The 24,136-nt window shown below is 36.1% G+C and overlaps 3 protein-coding genes and 1 long non-coding RNA gene across 4 annotated transcripts in view; all 4 read right to left on the bottom strand.

The window, feature by feature from the left end:
• Positions 1-405, bottom strand: part of LOC108166609 (uncharacterized) — a 17,503-nt gene extending 17,098 nt beyond the window's left edge. Inside the window, exon 1 of the mRNA XM_017306990.1 lies at positions 384-405. The gene's annotated coding sequence lies outside the window, so the exon portion shown is untranslated. The remainder of the gene's footprint in view (positions 1-383) is intronic.
• Positions 406-2,579: 2,174 nt separating this feature from the next.
• Positions 2,580-15,960, bottom strand: LOC108166623 (uncharacterized). Its single transcript, XM_017307020.1, has 3 exons — positions 15,915-15,960; positions 8,079-8,411; positions 2,580-2,929 (listed from the first exon to the last, which is right to left on the bottom strand). Exons 1-3 carry the CDS (start codon positions 15,958-15,960, stop codon positions 2,580-2,582), a joined length of 729 nt encoding a protein of 242 aa, XP_017162509.1.
• A 1,441-nt stretch (positions 15,961-17,401) lies between these two features.
• On the bottom strand, positions 17,402-18,118 carry LOC103471484 (uncharacterized). The gene is made up of 2 exons (XR_534655.1): positions 18,027-18,118; positions 17,402-17,929 (listed from the first exon to the last, which is right to left on the bottom strand). It is a non-coding gene; the product is annotated as an uncharacterized LOC103471484 (long non-coding RNA).
• A 959-nt stretch (positions 18,119-19,077) lies between these two features.
• On the bottom strand, positions 19,078-23,791 carry LOC103471762 (uncharacterized). The gene is made up of 7 exons (XM_008420942.1): positions 23,735-23,791; positions 21,105-21,188; positions 20,633-20,959; positions 19,699-20,055; positions 19,477-19,596; positions 19,310-19,362; positions 19,078-19,206 (listed from the first exon to the last, which is right to left on the bottom strand). Exons 2-7 carry the CDS (start codon positions 21,145-21,147, stop codon positions 19,078-19,080), a joined length of 1,029 nt encoding a protein of 342 aa, XP_008419164.1. The 5' UTR covers positions 21,148-21,188; positions 23,735-23,791.
• Between the last annotated feature and the right edge of the window lie 345 nt (positions 23,792-24,136).

Raw genomic sequence — 24,136 nt, 5'->3', positions numbered from 1 at the left:
TTGTACATGCAACTCTTCATATTGTAACAGTGAATATGAAGTGAAATGTTTCCCAAATATTATTGCTTCTTTCAGAATAAGAATTATTTTCTGTATTCTGGCTAAAAGAATGCTTGTGGATTAGTTTGTAAAACACTTTGTACCGAAGTACTGCCGATACATTACTGCAATGTGATCAATATGCATCACATTGCACATATGCAATGTGTACCGTATCTGACATACATTAAAGATTTTATTTTACCTGAAAAGGCTTTTTACTAAACTGTAATCGTGTTAGCCACGCTAATCGTGTTAGCCTCTGAGTACCGTGTATCAGGCCTAGGCACATACGAACATTTTCCAACAGACATCACCCTCAAAGCCATGAATGTCCGACTTACCCAGCCTTGCAAGAATAATAGGCGTCAGTGATCTTGTCCACAGCTATATTTATGCTGAGGGTGTGAGGATCTGCTGTGTTCCTCATCGACCGGTAGCATTTAGCTRTGACGCGCACAATCTTGGAGGCATCGTGTGGCTCAAACACCTTGATGTCGTCCAAAAAAGATGACATGAACTTGTTGGTTCCCCTGGCCATTGTTGTGGCTGATATTTTTTGAAAATCCGGCAGAAATGCTACACTACTAATGCTACACTACTAATTTGGTTTGTAGTTGTTTTTGGTTAAGTTCCCGATTGCTTCTAGTCTTGTCCTGGGTTTGTGAGCTTTATTGAGCTTTAAATTAGAATAATAAAATCTATTTTTAATATTGTAAAAGAATGTATAAATAAAATATATTTTGTGTACTATTTCTGTTTCATCATTCTCAGCCAGACCTACCTGGGTATTGTTAATTGGGAAACTCTAGACCACTTGTTATTTCAGTGGTCTACCAGTTGGCTTCATGGCCACGTCCTCAGTCACAATCCGGGTTCTTTCCCCCGTGTTACAATATTAATACCATCTCAGTTTTACACGGTGACACATTATTTGTTTTTAAAAAATCAGGACAAAAGAAACAAATCAAAGTCAGGTTAAGATATTTGTAAAAAAAAAAAAAACATGGCACAGAAGATTTGTGTTTGACTTATTTCAGCGTATTCTTTATGAATACTCTTTATGAATTTCTGACCTCAAAAAGTCTAAATAAGACTTTTAAAAGTTGATTTTAATCCTGTAAGGAGTTTCTTTTTATTATTTATTTGAGTTTAGCACCCTAAGTTTCTGTTCAATTTAGAAAACACAAGCTGTTCCTGATTGTGATAAACATCATACATATTAATACAATCTCAGTTTTACACTGTAACACATTATTTGTTTTTTAAAAATCAGGACAAAAGAAACAAATCAAAGTCAGGTTAAAATATTTGTAAGCAGTCAAAGCAACAAAAAAAACCATAGCACAAAAGATTTGTGTTTGATTTATTTCAACATATTCTTTATATTAAAGTAGAATATTCTTATGTTCTATGTGTCATCAACATAAAGCATCTAACATCTCTTAATATGTTTCAAAGTCGTGTTGTTACTTATATAAACATATCGTTATAAGATATTGCCTCAACTTTTCACTCTGCCTCTGTGAACTAAAAGAAAGTTAAATTGACTAAATTGTCACAAATAAAAGTTACATTTAACAACAAGTGGTTTAATAATTAACTTTATATGTTCCATGTCTATGCTACAGTGGGTCTAATAAGACTATGAAAAACATTAATCAGAAATCTTAAAGCAGCAAATGCATTACATGTTTCAGCAAGACAATTAAGTAAATCTTCATCCAAGTTGTAATTGTATTGTATTTTCTTTATTTTTTATATGTCCTAAAAGTTGTGACACACCATAAAACAACAAATGCATGTTATAAAATAAATAAAATCAAACACATCCAATAAGGGACATCCGCTGAAAACTGCACATTACAAAAAAAGAGACAGAAATAAGGGAATACAATAAAATTATTGATTAAAAGTAATATCTGTGTTACTGGTTTTAAGAATGAGAAGCAACAACCAATTCATCGCCTCAGACCAAAGTAAATCTATCTAAATGTTTTAACATCAGTGTAGACCGTCTCCTCTTGAGCCGGTTTTACATTCCTTCTTTCTCCTCTTTTAGCTTTGTTCTTGTTGAATGTTGGTGCAGAATAAACCAAATTCTCTTCTCTCTGGAAAGACAATAAAAAACTTAAATAATAATCTTAACCTTATCTAAAAATGGCAAATTTATTTATTTATTTCTGCCTTACCTGTTGACTTTGGTTATCACCAGTAATTGTTGCCGGACCTGTTTGTACAGTGAACAAAAGTAGTAATTAGAATGTCAAACCTATTGAAAATAGTTTTGACTAATAGATAAATGAAATGTGCATTACCATTGCAACAGCCACACTTTTTCTTCTTGATTTTATAAATGAGCCAAGATATTACAACAAGACATATAGCCAAAGCCGAGCACAAGAAAGGAAGTAATATTTTGGAAAAATCCTCTGAGTCGGGACCTGAAAAGATTAATGAAACATTAAAAGAAGAAAAAAATATATTGAAAATAAAATTCCAGTAATATTTCCATCTTAACTGTGATTTAGAAAAAATGTCTAGATACCAAAACGCTTTGCTCCGTTTCCAAATAATATCTGTCCACATGCAGCCACAGCGCAGCTGTAAATCCCAGCATCAGAGGTCTCTGAAAAGTTGTAAAAACATTTTTGTGCAGAAGGAGTTTCAGGACTGTTTTCACACTCATCTCCACTGTTTTCTTGTAAATAAAGTAAATTGGGATGAGAACTATCTGATCCAGCTTTGAACCAGTAAACTCTGTGATCTGCTGGACATGTTTTCCTCTCAGAGTAAGAGAGAACTGAACACTGTAGAGTCTCTTGGGTCTCTGACTGAATGGCACCAGATGGAGAATCTTCCAGTAAAACAGTTACATTCGATTCTTCTCCTGGAAGAAAATGTGTTACTGTCACAACCAGTAGTTACTCACAAGTAAAAGTATGATTTTCTAAATATTCTACTGCATTTACCTCTAATTTGTAGAAATGTTCCATTCATAAATATGAAGTCAAGTTGCCTGACTTTAACACAGTAGTAAAGTCCAGTGTCGTTTCGCTTAGCTTCATTAATATGAAGAAGAAATTCTCCTTCCTCTTGTTTGGTCTGAATTCGAGGAATCTTTGACTCTTCATCAAACTCAAAGTTAAATGTTGCTCCAAGAAATTCTGGCCAGTTTCCAGAAACCAGTCGGATCCAGTACAGAGTTTCCTGGTAGAGAGCTGAGGTCTGGCGAGGGCAGCTTAGGTTCACATTTTGTCCAGCAGCCACAGTTTTTACCTCAAAATTATTTTCTGTGCAAACTGAAAATAAAACCCACAATTTAGTTTATTTTAAAAAAACAACTGAATGTAGCACAGTCAAATATGAATAAGAGATAGGCCTTCAGAGCTAATTATTATTGTATATCTTCTATTTGTAAATATACTCACATGCAAAATTGAACGTGAGCGCTGCATAAAGTAGGAAAAGCATTTTTGTATTAATCCACTATAGAAGCGACGTCCAACTAAGAGACGATCATAAAATGGTGCCTCCTAATATAATGTTGCAGAGTGGGAGTGAACAGCTTCACAACAATCTGATTGGCCTTTTTAATCGTGAGGTTTCACTGTACTACAACCACAGTGGAAATAATGTAAACCTTTTTTCCAACCTTAACATTTGAAACAAATGTGTACACGTTCTTTATAATCAAATAACTGAATTCCTCCACCAGTATATATGAAGCTCTGCAGAAACCTGATAATTCATTTGATTGAGGTCACTTGCAGAAGAAATGCATGTAAAGGATCCAGGACAGTAGCTCTTGAGGACTGAAGCTGAACACCACGGGAGTGTTGAACTAGAACTAACACTCCACTTATTCGAGTGTTGCTTGGATTCCCTCACTCATGTTTGAGTAGTCCTTGAATCCTCCGTGGCAACCACTCAGGCGTGCCTAAATGCTTGCTGTCACCAAGCAAGGCCTAATTTCACAGAGCTTTTCCTTGGAGATGTGATCTCCAGCCAAGCTTTGCCTCACAGAGCAGCTTTCCCAACGCCTCCCCCACTCAGCTTCTTCAGACTAGTGGCAGCAAGAAGTAACAAACTACTTTTACAAACTACTTTTCAGTCCATAGCTCCTAAGAACTGTTGTAAACGGCATACTTGATGAATACTGTTGTGAAGATGCGCTGAAGGCGAAGAGTAGGAGCTTCTTAAAGAGGCAGAGTCAAAATTTTAAGGTGTTACATTCAAGGTTGAGTTTCTGTTAAGCTACGTATACGTGGCAGTTGCCATATATATATATATATATAGCATAACAAAAAGGTAACATAGTTATTTGACACAATCCCCCTTTAACTATTTAAGTGACCTCTTCATCGCCTCTGCTTCTCCTTGCACAGTTGTGTGGTAAAGGTGAGGTGTCTGTCTCCAGTCATTGGGTAAGAGGAAATACACCCACTGAAACACAACCGGTAAACAACCATGCACACAGACTTAGTCTTAAGGGCAGTTTAGAGAGACCTATTAATCAAAAGAGCACATTTTGACTGCACTATTGGAGGAAGCCGTGTTACCTTGACAGAACAGTCATGTATGAGGAGAACATGCAAACTCAACACAGAAAGGCCCAGGCAGGCCCTTCTTGCTGCAAGGTGGCAGTACTACCTACTAAGGCACTTTATGGCCCCCGACTTTTAATTTTTTCATTAATAAGAGGTAACACATGTAGGAGTTTTTTTTTTCTTTTTTTTATTGGTAGTTCACAGTCATGTATTACTCCTGTATAGTCTGCCATTACATCTGAATGTGATTAACAGTAGACATGTGAAAATATTATGGAGAAATCATAATTACTCTAACAGCCCCTGGCAACTTTACATTAGTTAACAATACATGGTTTGTCTAAGTTCAAATTATAAGAACACGGAAAATCTTTATTATGCACTTTAAATCTCTCCTTAAACATAAATAATAAAACCATGAAACTTTGTTTTGTTTTGTTTTTTAAAAGGTTTTAACTGCTGCAACGGCCAATGTTTCAGAACAGTCTGTGTTATTTCCATGATACAAAACTAGGTGGCCAAAAGTGACAAGAACTTGTTTTTAATAAACAGTGTCTGAAGTAAACCACATCACTTGTTTGATTGCAGGGTGTTTGTCCCACTGCAAAGTCACACCTCACGTTTCCTGTTCGGTGGCCATTGCTTGCAGCCTCAGAAACACAGCATGTGCACATACAAAATGAGCACACTGTTAAAATTGCGAAAGAAGAAGTTAAGTTGGGTTCATTTTTACTTTGACTCATTCTACATTAATGGCTCCAACTTTTTGTTGCTTGTAGCAGGCTACTGAAACTGAAGCAGTTAGACTCATGTGAAAATGTGTTTTATTTCCTGTTAAGCTGACTGCTGTAGTGAGAAAAAGAAAGAGCCACAGAAACAGACCCTCACTCTCAGATGCTTAGCCATCTTGTGAAAAGTGATCTATCATCATTTTTGTTAAATGATGATAGATTAGAAAATGTGTTTCTTTCTGCAGTTCATTTGACCAAAGAAAAATTGAGGTGTATACATTTCAATAGATCGTTTAATTCTTTTGATAATGTGCTTTTCTTCATGTGGCAAAAATATTAAAATATCAAAATAATTTATGCAGTTAAAAATAGAATAGAGTAGGAAACATGAACTAATTTGTGTGTTTAAAAATCATCCTTTGGTTTTACAGTTTGGTATGTGTGACAAATTACTGGAGCCCAGGGTCCTGAAGTGTGTGTAGGGATGTAACGGTTCAGAGACTTAGATTGGCATCTGTAAGTGCAAAGAATATCATGGACAGGTCTGTCTTCTCAAATTAGAATAGTGAAGTTTATGTACGTCGGTGCTTGGTCCTGTCAGCTGGTTTCATTTGCTGCTGTACTCTCAACTCACATAAATGAAAAACAAGTCAAAAAGAAGAAAGCAGGGGTGCTGTGGTGGCGGAGGGGCAAAAGCACAACCCATGTATTGAGGCCTTAGTCCTCATGCTAGGGGTTGCAGGTTCAAGGCCTGGTGACATTTACCACATGTCTTTCCTGTCAAACTACTTTCAAATAAAGGTCACTAGATCCAACAAAACCTTTTAAAAAAAAAAAAGCACTAAGGAACTCAAAAAAGCAGCACCCAAATGAAGAACAAGCTTTATTCATTTTTAGAAAGGTCAAGAAAAGCATATTGTATAATTATTTATGAAAATCCTTGATTAAAGCAACATCAATAAATTGAGGTCTGATGTGGTGGTGAAAAGAGAAAGAAAAAAGTTCAATAAATTCAGAATACAAATAAAATAGCAGCAAAAAAACACAAAAGCAGTTCAGATTAGCTACACAGTAAAAATAATCAAAATATCAATATACTGACTTATCCAAGAAAATTAACAAAATTTATGAAAATCCAAGAAATACCAATGAAAAACAGGTTTACTTTGTTTCAGTATGTTGCTTGCAATTAAACATTTAGTTATTTTATTTAGTTATTTTATGCCAAGATATATATTTTTTCCTGCATAACAGGCCACTTGCTTTATATCCCACTTCATCATCCAACATATTTAAAATGTAGCTCCACAAATGTCACATAACATATCAAATCATACATGACACATTTATCCAATCGATCCAAACATTGATTGTTAAATTCAGGAATCTTTGTTGTTATATTTTAAACTGATGACCCAGTTTTTTATTTTTTTTTATTTCTTAATTTTTTTATAAAAGACAACAGGAAAAACTAAGAAATGAACAGTGCTAGCTATCAGCTATGATATTATGACTACTGATAAGAAGGTTAAGTAACTTTGTCATTGTTAGTATCAAATGTTGAAATGGGAAAAGCTGCATTCAACATTCAACTGCCCAGGTCCCTCTTGAAAATGAGATCTGGATCTCAATGGGGTTTACCTGGTTAAATAAAGGAAATAAACAGGATGCTCCGAGCATCTAGCAGTCTATGCTTCATCTTTTTCTTCATGTTTTAAAATGTGACATTTTCAAAGTAGGCATTAAATAATAAACCCTGATAAAAATGCATATAAAACATATGCTAAATGACAGTTAAGACCCGAAGGCTTTCATAGTGGCATAAATCCTCTTTCTTTGAGCTGATGTGTTTATCGGTCCACTATCCTGATTCATCACAGTGAAAATGACAGAAGAGTAGATCCATTGGTCTCTAGGTCCCTATAAAAATCATGGAGAAATTATGTATTATCAAAATAATGTTGAGAAAGTAATTTAAACTTTTATGCTTTACCTTTTGTCTTTCCTGACTCCAATGTTTGTGCAGCACAACACCATCTGGATTATAAAATAAACTATGGTTAAAGATAGAAAAGTGCTCTTTCAGAAACTTCAAAATATTTAGTACCTTGACAGGAGTCACATTTCATGTTGATGATTATGTATGCAAGGAAAGCAATAACCATCAGGCTTATAATCAAAACAGTGCACAGAAGAAGGATGACAACAACCTCCAGTGACCATGAACTGGATTCTGCAACAAATATCAAGATTAGTCACTTTACTAGATTATGCAAGATAGTCATTAGGTCATTTGACAATAGTGTAAATAATTTATTACACATATAAGTAATATCATTACCTTGGCTATCCAGTCCATTTCCAAATAATATCTGTCCACATGCAGCCATAGCGCAGAGATGAATCCCACTGTCAGAGGTCCCAGAAAAGTTGTAGAAACATCTCTGTGCAGTTTGAGCTTCAGGACTGTTTTCACACTCATCTCCATTGTTTTCTTGTAGATAAAGTAAACTGGGATGAGAATGATCTGATCCAGCTTTGAACCAGTAAACTCTGTTATCTGCTGGACATGTTTTCTTCTCGGAATCAGAGAGAACTGAACACTGCAGAGTGTCTGAGTTTTCTGCATTAACTGAGCCAGATGGACGGTCCAGAATGACATCAATGATATCTAATTTCTGACCTGGAGAAATAAAAGATATGGTTTACTTTCACAGTTTCACATATGCAGTTAGATGTCATTAATAAATGTTTTTACCTCTTATTTTCAAAAATGTTCCTTTCATAAATATGAACTCAAGTTGTTTGACTTTAATACAGTAGTAAAGTCCAGTGTCGTTTCGCTTAGCTTCATTAATATGAAGATGAAATTCTCCTTCCTCCTGTTTGGTCTGAATGTGAGGAATCTTTGAAACGTCGTCAATCTTCAAATTAACTGTTGCTCCAAGAAATTCAGGCCAGTTTCCAGAAACAAGTCGGATCCAGTAAAAAGTTTCTCGGTAGAGAGCGGAGGTCTGGCGAGGACAGCTTAGGGTCACATTTTGTCCAACAGTCACAGTCTTTACCTCAAACTTCAGTTCGTCACTGCAAACTGGAAATAAATTCATCAAAAAAAATCTCACTTTAAAAGACTACAATAAAAACAGAATTTAACACAATTACATAAAAATAATAATATACATATATGTAAAACTCTCATAAAGGACATATACTTCACATTTGCATATATACTTACATCCAAATCTGAGAGTGAGTAATGCATAAAACAAGAATTCAATATTCATGTTGACCCACATTAGCGGCTACATCCATCTAAGAGACGATCATAGGAGGACGGACCCTCCTAATATATCGCTGCAGAGTGGGAGTGAACAATTTCAGAACAATTTGATTGGTCTTTTGTATTGTGAGGTGTTTTTACAATAAATAGCCGCAATGTAAATATTATAAACTTCTTATTCCACCTTTAACAAATGAAAGAACGCTATTACACTTTTTTACTGATGGTACCTTTGAAAAAGTTGTTTATGTTTGAGAAACAAAAGTCTGCATTCCATTTTACCTAATGGCTTCATGTTATGCAGCACATGATTCTAATATCTTTAAATGACCTGTGATCAGGCTTCCAAATATCCAAAGCAGGTCACAGGCTTTCTGCTGAAATTTTAAGATATTCTTTCAACAAAAATGAATATGTTGATTTGAAATAAAAAGTGAAATGCCTGACGAAAACATAAAGATTGTAGACTCTGCAGAAGTCAGGTAGCCTTAAACTATTGTCCATTTGTATTAAGTTTAAACCTTTTATACTGACAGAGGGATTTCTTGTCATTTATTTTAGTCTGTGTTATGTCTCATCCCAACCCTATAGAGAGGGAAGAGCGGCAGGTTACAATAGCGAAAAAACTTTAACTCTAATTTTTTAAAATTGCAAATAAATGAGGCAATAAAGTTACTACGTGAAGGAAGTTATCACAGATTTCAGACAGAATCTACTATAGCCCTGCCCACTGGTTAAGGATGGCTTGTGAACTTAGAGATATTTAGACCAAATTTCCAGCAAAAATGGCGACCTCAGAATCATAGTAAACATGTCGGCTTATTGGTCGAAGCAGCCAATCAGACGTCAGTTTGCTACTGGATCAGGCAAACAGGTCACCAGATGATGCAATCGAGATAGGACCACATTTCATCCCGTATCATTTTGACAACCTGGAGACAACTACAGGCTCACAGTGTCACCCTTCATCTATTAGTATATCACAGACTTCCTGGTTAAAGTTGTTTATCTACCGGTGCCTTTTCAGCTCGGCTTTTCTCGGTTATAAGGGTTTCCCAATAGGTGCTACTTTTTGGTACAAACCATTTTCTTAGTATTTATTTGGCTGAGGTTCCAAGAGAACTGAGTGGAGCTGAAAATGCTACGTCAGAGCAATGTGGGTCAACAATTGACCAGCGGTTGATTTCTGATTATCTGATCCAGCTCTGAACCAGTACATCCTGTTATCTGCTGGAGATGTTCTCCTCTCAGAGTCAGAGAGAACTGAACATTGAAGACTCTCTTGGGTTTCTGGATGAAATGAACCAGATGGAAGCTCCTTAAGAAACACATTTACATTTAATTCTTCTCCTAAAAAAAACAGTGTTTTACTCTCATAACCAGAAGAATATTATGTAAGTAAAAATATGATTTTGTAAGTAGTTTATTAATACATTTACATCCAATTTGTAAAAAAAAAAAAGAAAAAAAAAAGTTCACACTTTGTCCAGCTTTGAACATGCAGTCAAACATGAATTAGGGATATTTTTCCCATTTGTAAATATACTTACATGCAAACTTGAGCGTGAGCACTGAATAAAATAGGAAACGCCTTTTTGTATCAATCCACTATGACTTCAAACTAAGAGGTGATCATAAGATGTACCCTCTTAATAAAATCTTGCAAAGTGGGAGTGAACAACTTCACAACAATCTGATTGGTCTTTTTAATCATGAGGTTTCACTGTATTAGAACCACAGTGGAAATAATGCAAACCTTTTTTTCAACATCAACACATAAAACAAAATGTGCACACCTTCCTTCTAATGCTAACCATGGTAACCACCTGAATCAGATAACTGAATTCACCAACGACCACGAAGCTCTGCACAGGCGTGGTAACAAACAGTTCATTTGATTTAGGTGAGTTGGAGGAGAGATGCAGGACGGTAGCTCTCGGTGACTACTAGAGCTGGGCACCCCAGGAGTGTTGAAACAGACAAAACACTAAAACATGCAGGTCACTTTGGACACACTGCATTATGTTATAGTAAATGCACACCAGTTCAAAATTTTTCACAGCCTCTGACTGCTTCTCCTCCTGGAGTATCTTGTATTTAATTGCACTGAGCTGTCAATCAACTGTGACCAGCTTCCCAGTCACAGCTGAAGAAAGGAAACTCAGCAGCATAATGCTGCCACCACTATTTTCACCATAGGGAGTGTTAGTTTTAGTGGTAGTTTTCACCAGCACATAGCATTTTCCATGGAGGCCCAAAAGTTTAAATTGGTTTAATGTGACCAGATCACGCTCTTCTAAATGAACTGCAAACAGAAGACGGGACACATTTTATGGGATTATTAATCAATAGATTTCTGCCTCTCTTCCCAAAAGGCCAGCTTTGTGAGGTGGGTAAATAACATAACTGTCTATAGCTGCTTCTCCACTAGAGGGCATCTAAGTGTTTCTGCCCCAAGGTGGTCTGGGGCATGTCCATTAATGCTAATGAACATTTATCTCCATTATCCATTATATCTGTGTGGCTCTTCCCCATTTTTTGTACAACTTTAGTACAAGCGGTGCCAAGTACCATGTACTGCACAGAAGCGATTTGATTGACAGAAGACGGCATTCCTTGATTGGCCTTTGATTTTCATCACTACAAACTCTGAACAACAACATTTCAACCACCGCAGTGGGCTGAAGGACATACCATCTAAGCCAGTGGTCCCCAACCTTTTTATTACCGCGGACCGGTCAAGACTTGGAAAATTTTGTTGCGGCCCGGGAGGCGGGCGAGGGGTGTAAGAGGCGGTGTTGGTGTTCCCGCTAAATCCTGAATATACCCAATTTAGGTTGTCTTGGAGTTTTTATCGCAGCCTGTGGGGTTTTTCCCTGTCTGGGAACGAGAATACGACCTGCTGAATGTGAGGTAGCCAATCAGAAAGCGCGGTGACGTAAGAACAGAGGGGAATCCCAAACAGCTGACATATCGCGCAACTGAGAGTCCGGTGGATATCGGAGATGATTTGTGGAAATGTTTATTATTAAATCTGAAGGTCATTATTATGTTTATTCAGTTAAAAATGTTAACTATGAAAAAACATATTCACCTCCAAATCATAGTGCAGCAAATAGAGCGGCTGCTCCCGTTGTCTTTTATCCACCGCCTTTTCTTTTTGTTACGACTTTTATCTCTTAAAATGAGACTACAAACTATCACTATTGCTTCTGCATCGTCATCCGTGTTTGGTTATTCTAAATTCCCGCTATGTTGGGGGTTTTACTGGATTATCCTCTGGAATCGGGATGTTCGTGACTGGAATCGGTTCGTGTTGCTCCTGCCTTGGACACACGAACCGATCGAACCTGTTGGACTTTTATCAGCTCTGTGGTCATAGAGGTTTGGAGAATCGGCTGATAATTCTTAAATCTTTCCGTCTAAACCAGACTTAAGACTCACGACCGCAGCCCAAACGCTCTGACTCTAGTCGCTATGGTAACGTTTATATATCCCTTCAAAATAAGATACAGAAGCGCCACAAAAATGAACATTTTACTTTTGTGAAAATTTTAACTCACGATACTGACTAACGAGAGCCCTGAGCTTGTTTCTCTGCAACGAGACGGTCCCATCTGGCAGTGATGATGGGAGACAATAACACACGAAGTGTTGCTTATATCCACAGCCTGCTTGGTCTCTACGTTGCGAAGCAGCTTGAGCGGTTTGTAATGTGGCACTCACCTACCGGATAAATCCATTCTCCTGTCTCTTCTCTGGGCCTTTTCCCCTTCGCAAAGAAACTTTCCAAAGACATCTGATCTGTTTCTTACTCATTTTGCTGCTTGTGAGCTCAGTGTTTGCGCGCAAGTAACCGAGAGAATCCGGTTAAAGGATTTTCAAAATAAAAGATCACTATATTTCACAATTTCTTGCGCAGCCCGGTGGTCCACGGACCGGTACCGGTCCACGGACCGGGGGTTGGGGACCACCCTTCTAAGCAACTCTGAGCGTAATTATGAGTTTAATCCTGAACAGCGTGTAACATATGTGTAATTTTTTGGAGAAAGTTTACAATGATTTTGCAGCCCTGCAAGTAGAAAGTCTCTCTGAAGAATGGACAAAAATGAAGAGAGAAAGAGTGCAGCTCTGGTCAGCACTCATCTGAGTTACAGTTTTGCACCTCCCAGTTTTAAACACCTATATAACACCTTGGCGTAATGTGCATTGTATCCTGTGTTTGGATATTTATTTAAAATGGAGGTCTTTTGACTTCATTACCCAAATAAGGGGTGTCCAAAGTCAGTCCTCAAGGGCTGGTATCCTGCATGTTTTAGTTTTCTTCCTGGTTCAACACCCTGATAGTAACAACTTCCTGAGCATGTTTATGTCATGCAGAGACCAGCTAACAAGCCATCATTTGATTTAGCTGCGTTGGACCAGGGAGAGAACTAAAACATGCAGGATATACTGGCCTTTGAGGACTGACTTTGGTCACTTATAGTCTCACCTGAAACGTTCGCTGGACATAGTAGGCACCAGCACCCCTCTCGACCCCACTAGGGTGTACAGAAAATGGATGGATGCATGTTTTACATAGAGTCAAAATAATAAGAACAAGGAAAATCTTGATTATGTATCCTGAGTGTATCAGAACATTCTCATTTCCTTTTTAAAGAACTATATATTTAAAAAGGAAAGATCGAAACTGACAAGAACTTGTTTTTAATAAACAGTCTCTGAAGCAAGCCCCATCACATTTTCTGATTGTTGGTAATTGCTTTAAATCTCAGTATGTGCATGTACAAAATGAGCACGCATACACACGCACACACACACACACACCCCACACACACACCCACCCCACACACACGCACACACACACACACGCACGCACGCACACACCCACTCACACACACGCACACTCACGCACACACACACACACGCGCACACACACACACACACACACATATATATCGAAAACACACAAAAAAAACACACAAAAATGCAAGCAGCACACAGATGAACAACAAGCTTTAATTGGACATTCAAGGATTTGCTCAACCTGTAATGCATGGTAGAATTACTTAGGGAAATTCATGTTTCAAGCAACTTATAATTCAAGATACCTTAGAAAACTAAACAAGGAACCAATAACAATATAAAATGCATGTTTGGGTATTGAGAAATAGATTTCTGATGGGGTGGTTAGCAGAGGAATAAAAACAGAACACCAATTAAATTTTTTGATATTTATTTTTAATTTTTTTGCAAAATTTAAATTGTTGCAAAACATAAATTTTCACAGCATAACATACATTTTTTGTGTATGTTATGCTGCTTAATGACCAAACACAATATTTAAAATGCAGTTCCACAAGTTTCACATAACATATTAAATCAAGCATGACATATTCATCCAAAACTAATTGATCCATACCTTGACTATTAAATTTAAGAATCTTGATGATGACCTGCTTTAAGGACCAGAAGTCTGGTGACACTATGAATGAATCCAATAGTCCAATAGTAAATAAAAGTTTAAATAAATGAGACACTGGCATATAATCCGTAGACTCCACATGATGAAACGTTACATTATATCTATTGTATTTACATTCATAGACATTTTCTTAAAAAAACACAGTACATACTGTATTACATTGTGACATTGTTCAATGCATGTGAAACATATGTTACATGGCAACTACAACCCAAAGGCTTTTATAGCAGTATAAATCCTCTCTCTTGAAGCTGATGTGTTTATTGGTCCACTCTCCTGTTTCATCACAGTGAAAATAACAGCAGTGTAGATCCATTTGTTCTTGTGTCCCTATGAAAATGATTGAGCAAGGAAATGTTATCAAAATAGTGTTAAGAAAGTAAATTAATATTTTATGTTTTACCTTTATTTTTTCCTGACTGCAGTGTTTATACAGCTCAACACCATCTGGATCATAAAGTAAATTATAGTTATAGAAAGAAAACTGCTCTTGCTGAAAACTGAACAAGTATTATATAGTACCTTGACAGGAGTCACTTTTCTTTTTGATGATTACGCATATAAGGACAACAATAACCGTCAGGCTTATAGTCAAGACAGCGAACAGAAGAAATATGACAACTTCCAGTGACCATGAACTGGATTCTGACAGTTCTGACTTCTGAACAATTGTGCTGTTTAATATCCCCTCTGTGTTTCCTGTATAAAAGCAATAACAAACAATTAACTTTGATAAAATATTGTAAAGTTCACATTTTCTTTGTTGTCAGGACTGTAATGTATGATGGAATCTTAAAAATCAAGACTAAACTTAATTAAATGCTCAAGTCATCAGACTACACCTTGTCTATAAGTTACACCACATGCACAGAAAACCTCATCATTACAAAAACTGCATGCTTAATATCAATACTACATGTTACAACTTAAATAACGGCGCATTATCCAGGTAAGTTTTGATTAATTTAAATAGCAGCTAATTTGTAATAAGATTCATCAAAGCAAGTTATTCAGAACAAATGGAAATAATTTCAAAAATCAAAAAATGAAAAATACAAAACAAAAAATAAACTGTGCCGATCCTGTAATCCTTTGAAATGGACAAAAAAAAAACATTAAAATAAAAGTTTGATACAAGTGCACAGCAGAATTGCAAAACCATAATAATACTGTAGTTAAGAAGCATTAAATAAAATAAAAATAAGAAATTAATAAAATATTAAATTTTCAGATAACAGGAACAAAACAGTAACACACTCAAAATACAATGTTTCCCATGTTGGTTAAACAACAGAAGTCCAACTGCTTTAACTCAATACTTCCAGTGTTTTTGTATCATTAGGGTATTAAAATGATTCAAACCAGAGACTACATGCCTACCTTTTACCATTAAATAAGTCCCAGTCCACATAGATTCAGTCCAGCCTATAAGAGCACAGTGATACATTCCTTCATCTTGTTGAACTGTCCTCAGGATTGTTAGTTTTCTAATTATTCCATCATTTGTTGCTCTGAATCTTGATGTAGGAAATTCTGGTCCGTAACTGGGATCAACATTTTTTGGCTGCATTACCATTAATTTCAGAGTATCTCCTTCACTTTGCTTGTACCATTGAAGCCATGTGCTGCTCTGAAAACTCTCCATAGCACCACAAGTAAAAGTTACAGGTTCACCAAGCTGAACGGTGACAGCTGGAACCAAGGCATCTGAGTAAAGTAACAAAAAGAAAAGAAGTAATCTACAATGAAAATTATTCAGTAGGAAAATTATTGAAAATAACATATTATAGTTTTGCTACTTAATATAAATCTCAGTTAATATAACTTACAGCCCTGGTGAAGGAGAATCAGTGTGACCAGCAACAGACGGCGCATCTCGAAACTGGCCTGCTTGCGTGTCCTGATTATTCTTTTAAGAGACGAAAGGAGGTGTGGTGTGGCAAGAGTAGAAACGACAAGAGTAGAAAAGCACATGACCTATAATAAAAGGCCATTTCCTGCCACAAGGCCTCTTTAGAAAAATGCTATATAATCCTATTGAAATTATAATAGCCATTTAAGTAATGATTTAACAAAAAATAGTACAAGGCGAATATTATTATTATCAGCAGTAGTAGTGTTATTTGTAGTCGTATTTCTGTATTGTTTGTACTGCATTCTATATCAATTTTTTTAAATCTGAAAGTATCAAACCTGTACTTCTATTTATTTAAAAAATAAATGTATTTTATTAAAAGATAATGGCACCAACCAAAGCATCACAACGAATGCATTTCCCTAACAACCTTTAACTACCACATCTACTCTGTTAAAAATTGAGAGAAATTGCAGAAACCAGGGTATATAAGACCCAGATTATATATATATTTTCTGGTTTTATTATCACACCCCAGACTGCAGTTTTAGGTTGAATGTGATATTTTACTTCTACCAGCATTTTTCTTCTGACTAGAAGCAATATTTATGTTTTGGAATAACCCAATTAATGTCTCTGCTTGTATATGCAGAGAAAACTTAAGATAACAGAGACGGCAAAGACTTCTTCTGAGTTTATCACCGAAGATTAAAGTACCAATTGTAATAGAACATTTTGTTTTCAGACTTATTTCATTTTTGAAGGAACTGATGATACTTTTTCTCATTTATTTACGGATTATATCTGCTTTGTTTTTGTATTTCTCCAAGATGTGTTTGTCCATTAAATAAGTTTGCAGATAATGTTTAGATGTTTCCACAGCTGTGATAGCAGAAGTGACCTGAAGACGTCTTGGGTAAAATGCTTGATCTGGTAATTGTCTTAAAGGACTGATGTGTGGAATGTAGTTTGTACCCTTGTTTGAGAAGGGTACAAACTACCCTTGTTAGTCTTTGTCAATGACTTTGTCAAATCCTTATCAGCTCTCTTTCCTCCCATACAATCATCCCCGCCAAGAGGTGAGGGATAGTTCATGAGGTGGGGGTGAGGATTGTCTCTGTGGTCCATCTGGTAGTAGAGATAAGATCAGACTTTGGGTGGGTCTTTGTCTTGTTGTAAGTATATAACGATGTGATGTGTGTGGTTCAGGGTTCTTCTCCTGACTGCGCTCAGTAAGAAGGGTCTTCGAACGCTTTTGCCTTTGAATAAAAACTTAAAGACAAAGATTAATCTTTCTCTTATTATTGAAACAGCTTCTCATTCTTTGATAATGAAATTTCCATAACACAATGAAACCTTAAAAAAATGTTAGCAGCAATTAGAAAAGGGTTTCACAACTTTAATGACAATAAAGATTTCTCCAGTTATTACTAGAAGGATAACAACTTGAAAACAGATAAATACAAGAGTGATGTTCCTTTTACTTTGTCTTATTGTCTTTTGGGAGATGCCTGTCTCATTTCTTGTCATAAGTAAAAGAAGTTTATGACACATTGTAAAAGTGTTAATATCATTTACAGAACTGTATACATTAGAGTGAGTTTATTCCTACTTGTTATTTTCGGTAGTAGTTTTGAGAACTACCATTTTTCTATTATTCCTGAACACGTATACCCGCTTGGAGAGTTGAATGAGTTTGTATCGTCTGATCAGCTACTAGAATAGCTCAAAAGAGATATTTATACCTATCAGTGGTCAACATTACGGTTAAAAAACAAATAATAGGCAATAGGCAACAATTGAACCATTATTCAATTGTTGAATAATGGTTTGTTAGATTCAAATTGTTCTATTCGATAAACTCCTAACGTCCTCTTAGACCTTCTTCCTGTGTCGTAGTGTGGCTGCCATCCAGAAGAGGGCGCTGATACTCCTCCTTTAATGGAGCCAGTTGTTAGCTTTAAGGGAAATAATCATGGTGGAGGCATCCTAGAATAGAAAAGTGTAATGCTCCAAATTCATATGGGATGTGAAATGTGCAATTCTGTTTTGAATATAAACACTCGACAAACTCCATAAGTTTCACCTTAAATATACGTAGCAGTGTCAACTTCTCTACCAAATTTGTTGATGTCCAAGAAAACGATGTGATAATATGATGATATGATGACAGAAAAGCAGAGGCACTGTTTGAGGAAAGAAAATACAACAAGATGGAAAAAGACATGATTGCAAATAAGAAAGATCGGTTTTGAGGGCTTTTGTGAGTAAATGTGCCTCATGGAGACAGGTTTTACCATTTCATAGCCATCCCTAGTTATCACTGTGATTTCCATGCTACCTTAATACATGTTGGTCATACTTACTGTATGATGCTTTTCTTGGTTCAGAAACATTGAAAATACTTGCTTATCCAGTTCAGATTAAAGTTGAGTTAATTATTTTGTCTTAAAAAACTGACACAGACTTTTTAGTTTTATTTAAAAAAGCCAGAATGTTCCAGGGTTCAATAGTTAGGACACTAATTAATTTAAAAAATACAGGAAACACAACCAACTGCAAAATGTGACAACACAAGAACTAAAGTCCACAGGATGAGGTTTGGTTCTCTACATCTACGGTATGTTATCAAGGAGAGTAAATCTGCACCAAATAATTGATTAAAAGAAAATTGTTATATAAAGCACCTCCAACATCCTATATGAAAACCTTTTGCATATTTGCAATAATTTACACAACTTTATAACGATTTGACTGAATGTATCAAGACTATTGCTTCCTCTATTTTTTTTTTTGTTAAAAACCAATAATTAAATTTAGAGCACTACCCCACGTTAATTTTAATTGCACAATTTTGTGTGTTGTATGTATATTAACTTTAGAAGCTATACATTTAATACAAAGTTGGAGTGGAAGAGATTTAAATACATGAAGGTAATTAAATTTTAAATATTTCTACTTAATATATTTAACATAAAGAACATGCCATGTAGGCAAAATCATGTTAAACATTCTGATTTTACACACTTCACTTTCATTAGAAGTTTAAACTGAATCCACAAATCTTTATTTTTTATTAGTAACAGCATAAACATGTATTAATATTTGAGTTTCCATACACATTTACACACACATGTTCACACGGATCCTTTAACCTGTGAATACACACTGTCTTCAGTCATCAGCTCTCTCTTCTTCTTTCCTCTTGATGTTCTCCCTTCAGAGAAATGTAATGCAGCGTAGTTCAGATCAGGTCCAGCTTCAGTCTGTTTAGAAAAATAAACTTTCATTTCAAATGTACCTTTTATTGTTCAGCTTTTTAGCATTCCAAACCACAAATTTGGCAGTAAAAATAGTGTTATTACTTACAGCGTCCTCTGGTTTTTGGTTAATATTTCCTCTTGTTTGTGAAGAAGAACTTTCTGTAAACATAGAACAAACATGATTTCTTATTTTGAGTGTATTTGTTTATTTCTAAATAGCTAAATTATCAATTCTTGTGCTCTAATCACTTCTTCAAAACGTACAACACAAACCTTTATAGCGCTGACATGATGATCTTTGCATTCGAAAGCAGAATAGAGCGATATTACCAGTCAAAGAAATGACCAGGCAGATTACTGTGACCAGCAACATGCTGATTTTTGATGTTTTATCTGGAGAACAAAGGAAAAGAATGTCATTGCTTCTACAATAGATAATTTATTTGTTCCGATTTTGGCTGTTTCGTAAAATATTTAACTGGTACAAATTCATACCATTTTTAAGACTTGTTCCATTTCCAAATACTATCTGTCCACAAGTGGCCACAGCACAGTAATACGTCCCGGCATCAGAGGAACTGAAGCTCTTAGAGAAGTTATAAATACATTTATCCTGAGAGTCAAACCTCTTGTCACAATTTCCAGCTTTTTTTCCATCAGTGTAGATAATATCTGGGTGAGATTTATTTGATCCGGCTTTGAACCAGAACACACGAGGTTCTTCTGAACAGGTCGTGTTTGTTGAATTAGAGAGAACCAAACACTGCAGGGTCATCGAGTCGTTTGGACGACGGGGATGAGAAACTGCTGGCTGCTGAACAACAGTGTAGCTCATGGTCCTCTCAGAATTTACTATCAAAATGAGAAAACAAATATACTTTGATTATGATAATCTACACTCTGTACACCTAAGAATTCAAAGAAATTGGGACATTAGATTAGTAACTTCCTAAAGGAATCATTTCATACTTAGCTATTTTGTCTCAAATATGTGGAGAACAAGATGGTTGTTTTTTATTCAGATTAAAATGCAGGGCAGATAAAAGTAGTCTCTAACACATAACTATGACGAATCAGATTTTATAAAAAATATATATGTAAAAAAATATGTGCAAGATTACAAATAGTAATTAAATTAAAAACAAGGGCATTTTTCTACGTTTGGCAAAGAGACTATAGGTTTTGGAAAAATAAAACAAGCTTTGACCTGTATTAGTGTGAGCAACATTTTTATCCAAAAATATTTTCAAGCATTTTCATAAAAACGGTTTCATTGTACATCTGTTAAAATTGTTGATTGTATACTTGTGTAAAATATTAAAAATAAAATGAATATTCATCATCAATATTTGATGTCCAACTGTCATCATTGGATGTTCAGACACACTGCAACAATGAATTTTTGAGGGTTTTTTTTTACATTGATTACCTTTTATCGACAAATAGGTCCCACTGCTGGTAGATCCATACATGTCCGTTTGAGTACAGTGATACATTCCTTCATCTTCTTGAACTGTTTTCAAAATTGTTAGATTGCTCATTTTCTTTGTGTTTGTCGCATTAAATCTGGAAGCTGAGAATTCTGGTCCGTAAGTGGGTTTTATGTAATGTTGCTGACTTACAATCAAATTCAGAGTGTCGCCTGCATTCTGCTTGTACCAGTGAAGCCATGTGGTGCTCTGAAAATTGTCAGTAAAAGCACAAGTCAAAGTCACAGGTTCACCAAGTTCAACTGTGACAATTGGAACCAAAGTGTCTGCAATATGAAAAAAAAGAAGCAGGTAGAAAATATGTAACACTGGTACAACATGAAAAATGTTACTTTGAACAAAAAAAAAAACATCTTTGATAATATGAAACAAAAACATATCTTTCAAACTTTATACATCTGTATTACTTACATCCTTGATGAAGAAGTAACAGTGTGAGCAACAGCAGAGTCATCGTCACAATGTCTTCATTCTGATTCTTGATCCTTTAGTGACCTGGGGAGGCGTGGCAGTCCATAGTGTCAAATGCATTTGATTGGTTATCGTAAAATATACAATAACAAGTCATTTCCTGTTTGTACAGTGAGCTTCTATTCTAGGTTTTGTGCTTTCATGTAGTAATTTGAATATTTGACAGGTTTATTTGTTCTGTTCTACAGGTACCACATGGGTCAAGAACTACAAGGAAGGTTTCTCACGGCATAGCAAAACTTTATTACGCAGAAAATTACAATGTTTTTGTGCTATGGACTTTTCAGTAGCACCACCATTAGTTTAGTTTTTCTTTTGTCTTTGAAGACCACAAAGAATACAAATAATTTACATGTATAATGCTTATCAGATGCTACAATATTCTATAGTGCATACATCATCATATTTCAGAGAAGGGAAATCAATAAATATTTAAAGTATGAAAGAAATCACATGCTGTATTTCTATTATTTAAAGGGGTTTAGTAATTAAGAAAATATGTTTCAACCAAAGACAACTATTAGAAATTCACCAACATAATTGGATGATGACGCTACAGCTTTCACATAAACAGTTTTACTGCAAAGGTGATCTATGCAGGAGACATGAGTGAACTCTGTGGTAGTAAACGAGTGAGGATCAAAGGTTTCACCTTTATAAAATGCACAAAAAGCTAAGGTAGTGAAATAAAGGACTAAACCTCAAAGTCATATCATCATAACTGGGGAAGGCTCATCTAAATGACAGAAACAATGACAGAGTACTTCTTAGTGGTATTGATTCTTATTTTGTTGTGAAAACAATTATTAGATGAAATGACCATCTATTTTGAGATAAAAGGGATGAAAAATCAAATCTCAGTTAAAAACTTGAGAAATTTCAGATGGGAACGATGGTGATAGAATGTGCTGAAACCTCTCACTTCAAATGTTTGCCTGGAAATGTTTCAAATTATACATCTATCAAATTTCTGTGAAACATGGTAACTTGTATTGTGGTTTTCTAGAGGTTCTGGACTGCTGTAACAAGGCGGCCTTTTGCGGTTGGATTTTACAGTTACAGACTACTTGAGGCAGAGTCAGGTGGAAACAGCAGTGGGTTTATTCTTCTCACAGCATCAACACACACACACTCCCACATTTCACAGGGGAAACTGCAGGCTTAAATAGTTTCAGCTGTGTTGGACCCAACCACCTCCAATTCACAGGGGGATCTCACTTAACAAATCTCCACCTATTTAAATAAAATACATTTTACTAAATATAAACATTTAAATTTACTTTTTATAATATTTTATCTTACACCAAATGAAACACAACAAAAAACCCATAAACAATTTCCTCCCCCCACTTTCAATGGCCTCTCCCGGAACCTATAAATGGTGTCTTATGAAGTGCTTTTAAAGTGCTATACAGTGACTTAAGTAAATACAGTCCCAGTAATGAAGCCCTCTTCATTACACTGCCATGGCATGTTTTCGGAAGGATATTCACAGTGAAAAGTCAATTTTTCACTGTGTCCCATATTCATTTCTCATTAATATGAGTGTTTATTTTTAGATCTGCAGATTATTCTCTGAAATCTCAGGAACTCTGCAGTTCCTGAGATGTGATGAATCGTTTTGGGGCATATCCTGGTTTCCATCCACAAAGCTGCTTCTCGGCCCACTCTAATTTTGGCTTCAAAAATTTAACTGGACACTGGGAAATAAAACTATTCTTGTGTGCAAGTTGTTTAACTGGCTAACTGTGATGCAAACTATGTTGTAGCAGCACAGGCATCCCCAACGCTAAAGGCAGTATCCACAGTTCACATGAAAGAAGTTCTATGAATGATAGGGGGTTCCTGAAACACTTAAAATCTGAATGCGTATAACAGCAAAAATAAACCAAAGAACAAACACCATTAAGTGTGTCTGTTCTCGCGTGGTTTCAGTGTCACATGACCAGCCGTAGGTCAGCGTCTTAATAGACAGCTGCTCCTGTCATGGGGTGCATTCACACTAAAGCCTTTAGTGACCCAATTCCGATCTTTTCATGGCAGTGTGAACAGCACAGGTCGGATTCTTTTTCGAATGTGACAAAAAGCCACCTAACGTCCAGGTCGCATTCATCCGAACTGAACGTCACTGATTCTCAACAAATCTCACAATTCTGTCTCCTCATATGCGCAAGCGGGAAGAAAAACAACCATAACGGACTATATGAGGATGAAGTTAATATGTTGCTCTGGCCCGGCAACAACTTCAAATATGTAAGCTAAGCTCCACCGTTAGCCTCCATGTTTACTTCAGCAAAGACTGAGCACTTCTTCTTTGTATGGCGGTTGGTAGAACACTGAGAACGCTGACGCTATTGCGCCCTCTAGTGCGCATGCGGGACACTTTCAGGTCGTTTGCCCGTCGCATTTACTGGCAGTGTGAACGTCCGTCCATCCATCCATCCATTTTCTTGCACCCTTGTCCCTCAGTGGGGTCGGGAGGTGCTGGGCAGTGTGAACGGTCCCGGAAAAAAAACCGGAATTGGTCACTTCAGGCTGCAGTGTGAACGCACCCATGGGGTGCTGCTCACCGGGCTGTCAGTCCCTGCTGCAGGTAGGCTTCTTATAAGCCTCTATCAAATGTTCATATTGCTGTCTCTCACTGATATGCCTCTCAACTTTTAGAAAAGGGTTTGTGTGATTGTAGATCAAAACCTTCAACTGATGACACGGTTTGACAAGTGGGAACTAGTGAGCGTTTGTTTGGGAGCTAGCATGCTAGCGCTAGCCTCCTGGTTATTGTTAAACTATTGTTAAACCTGGTTATTTCATTAAACTAACTTGATCTGAATATGTTTTGTTACCTTGATGCATTTAAACTGAAAATACTTTGAATGGTAAAATACTATTTCTATTGTATGCTAAAATGAAATATTGAGAAATGTAAAAATGAATATTGAGTACTGGCATGATTTTAATTATCTCTATAATAT

The sequence above is a fragment of the Poecilia reticulata genome, linkage group LG10 (assembly GCF_000633615.1).
Source record: "Poecilia reticulata strain Guanapo linkage group LG10, Guppy_female_1.0+MT, whole genome shotgun sequence".
Taxonomy (NCBI): Eukaryota; Metazoa; Chordata; class Actinopteri; order Cyprinodontiformes; family Poeciliidae; genus Poecilia; species Poecilia reticulata.
This window is presented reverse-complemented; position numbering and strand designations above follow the sequence as displayed.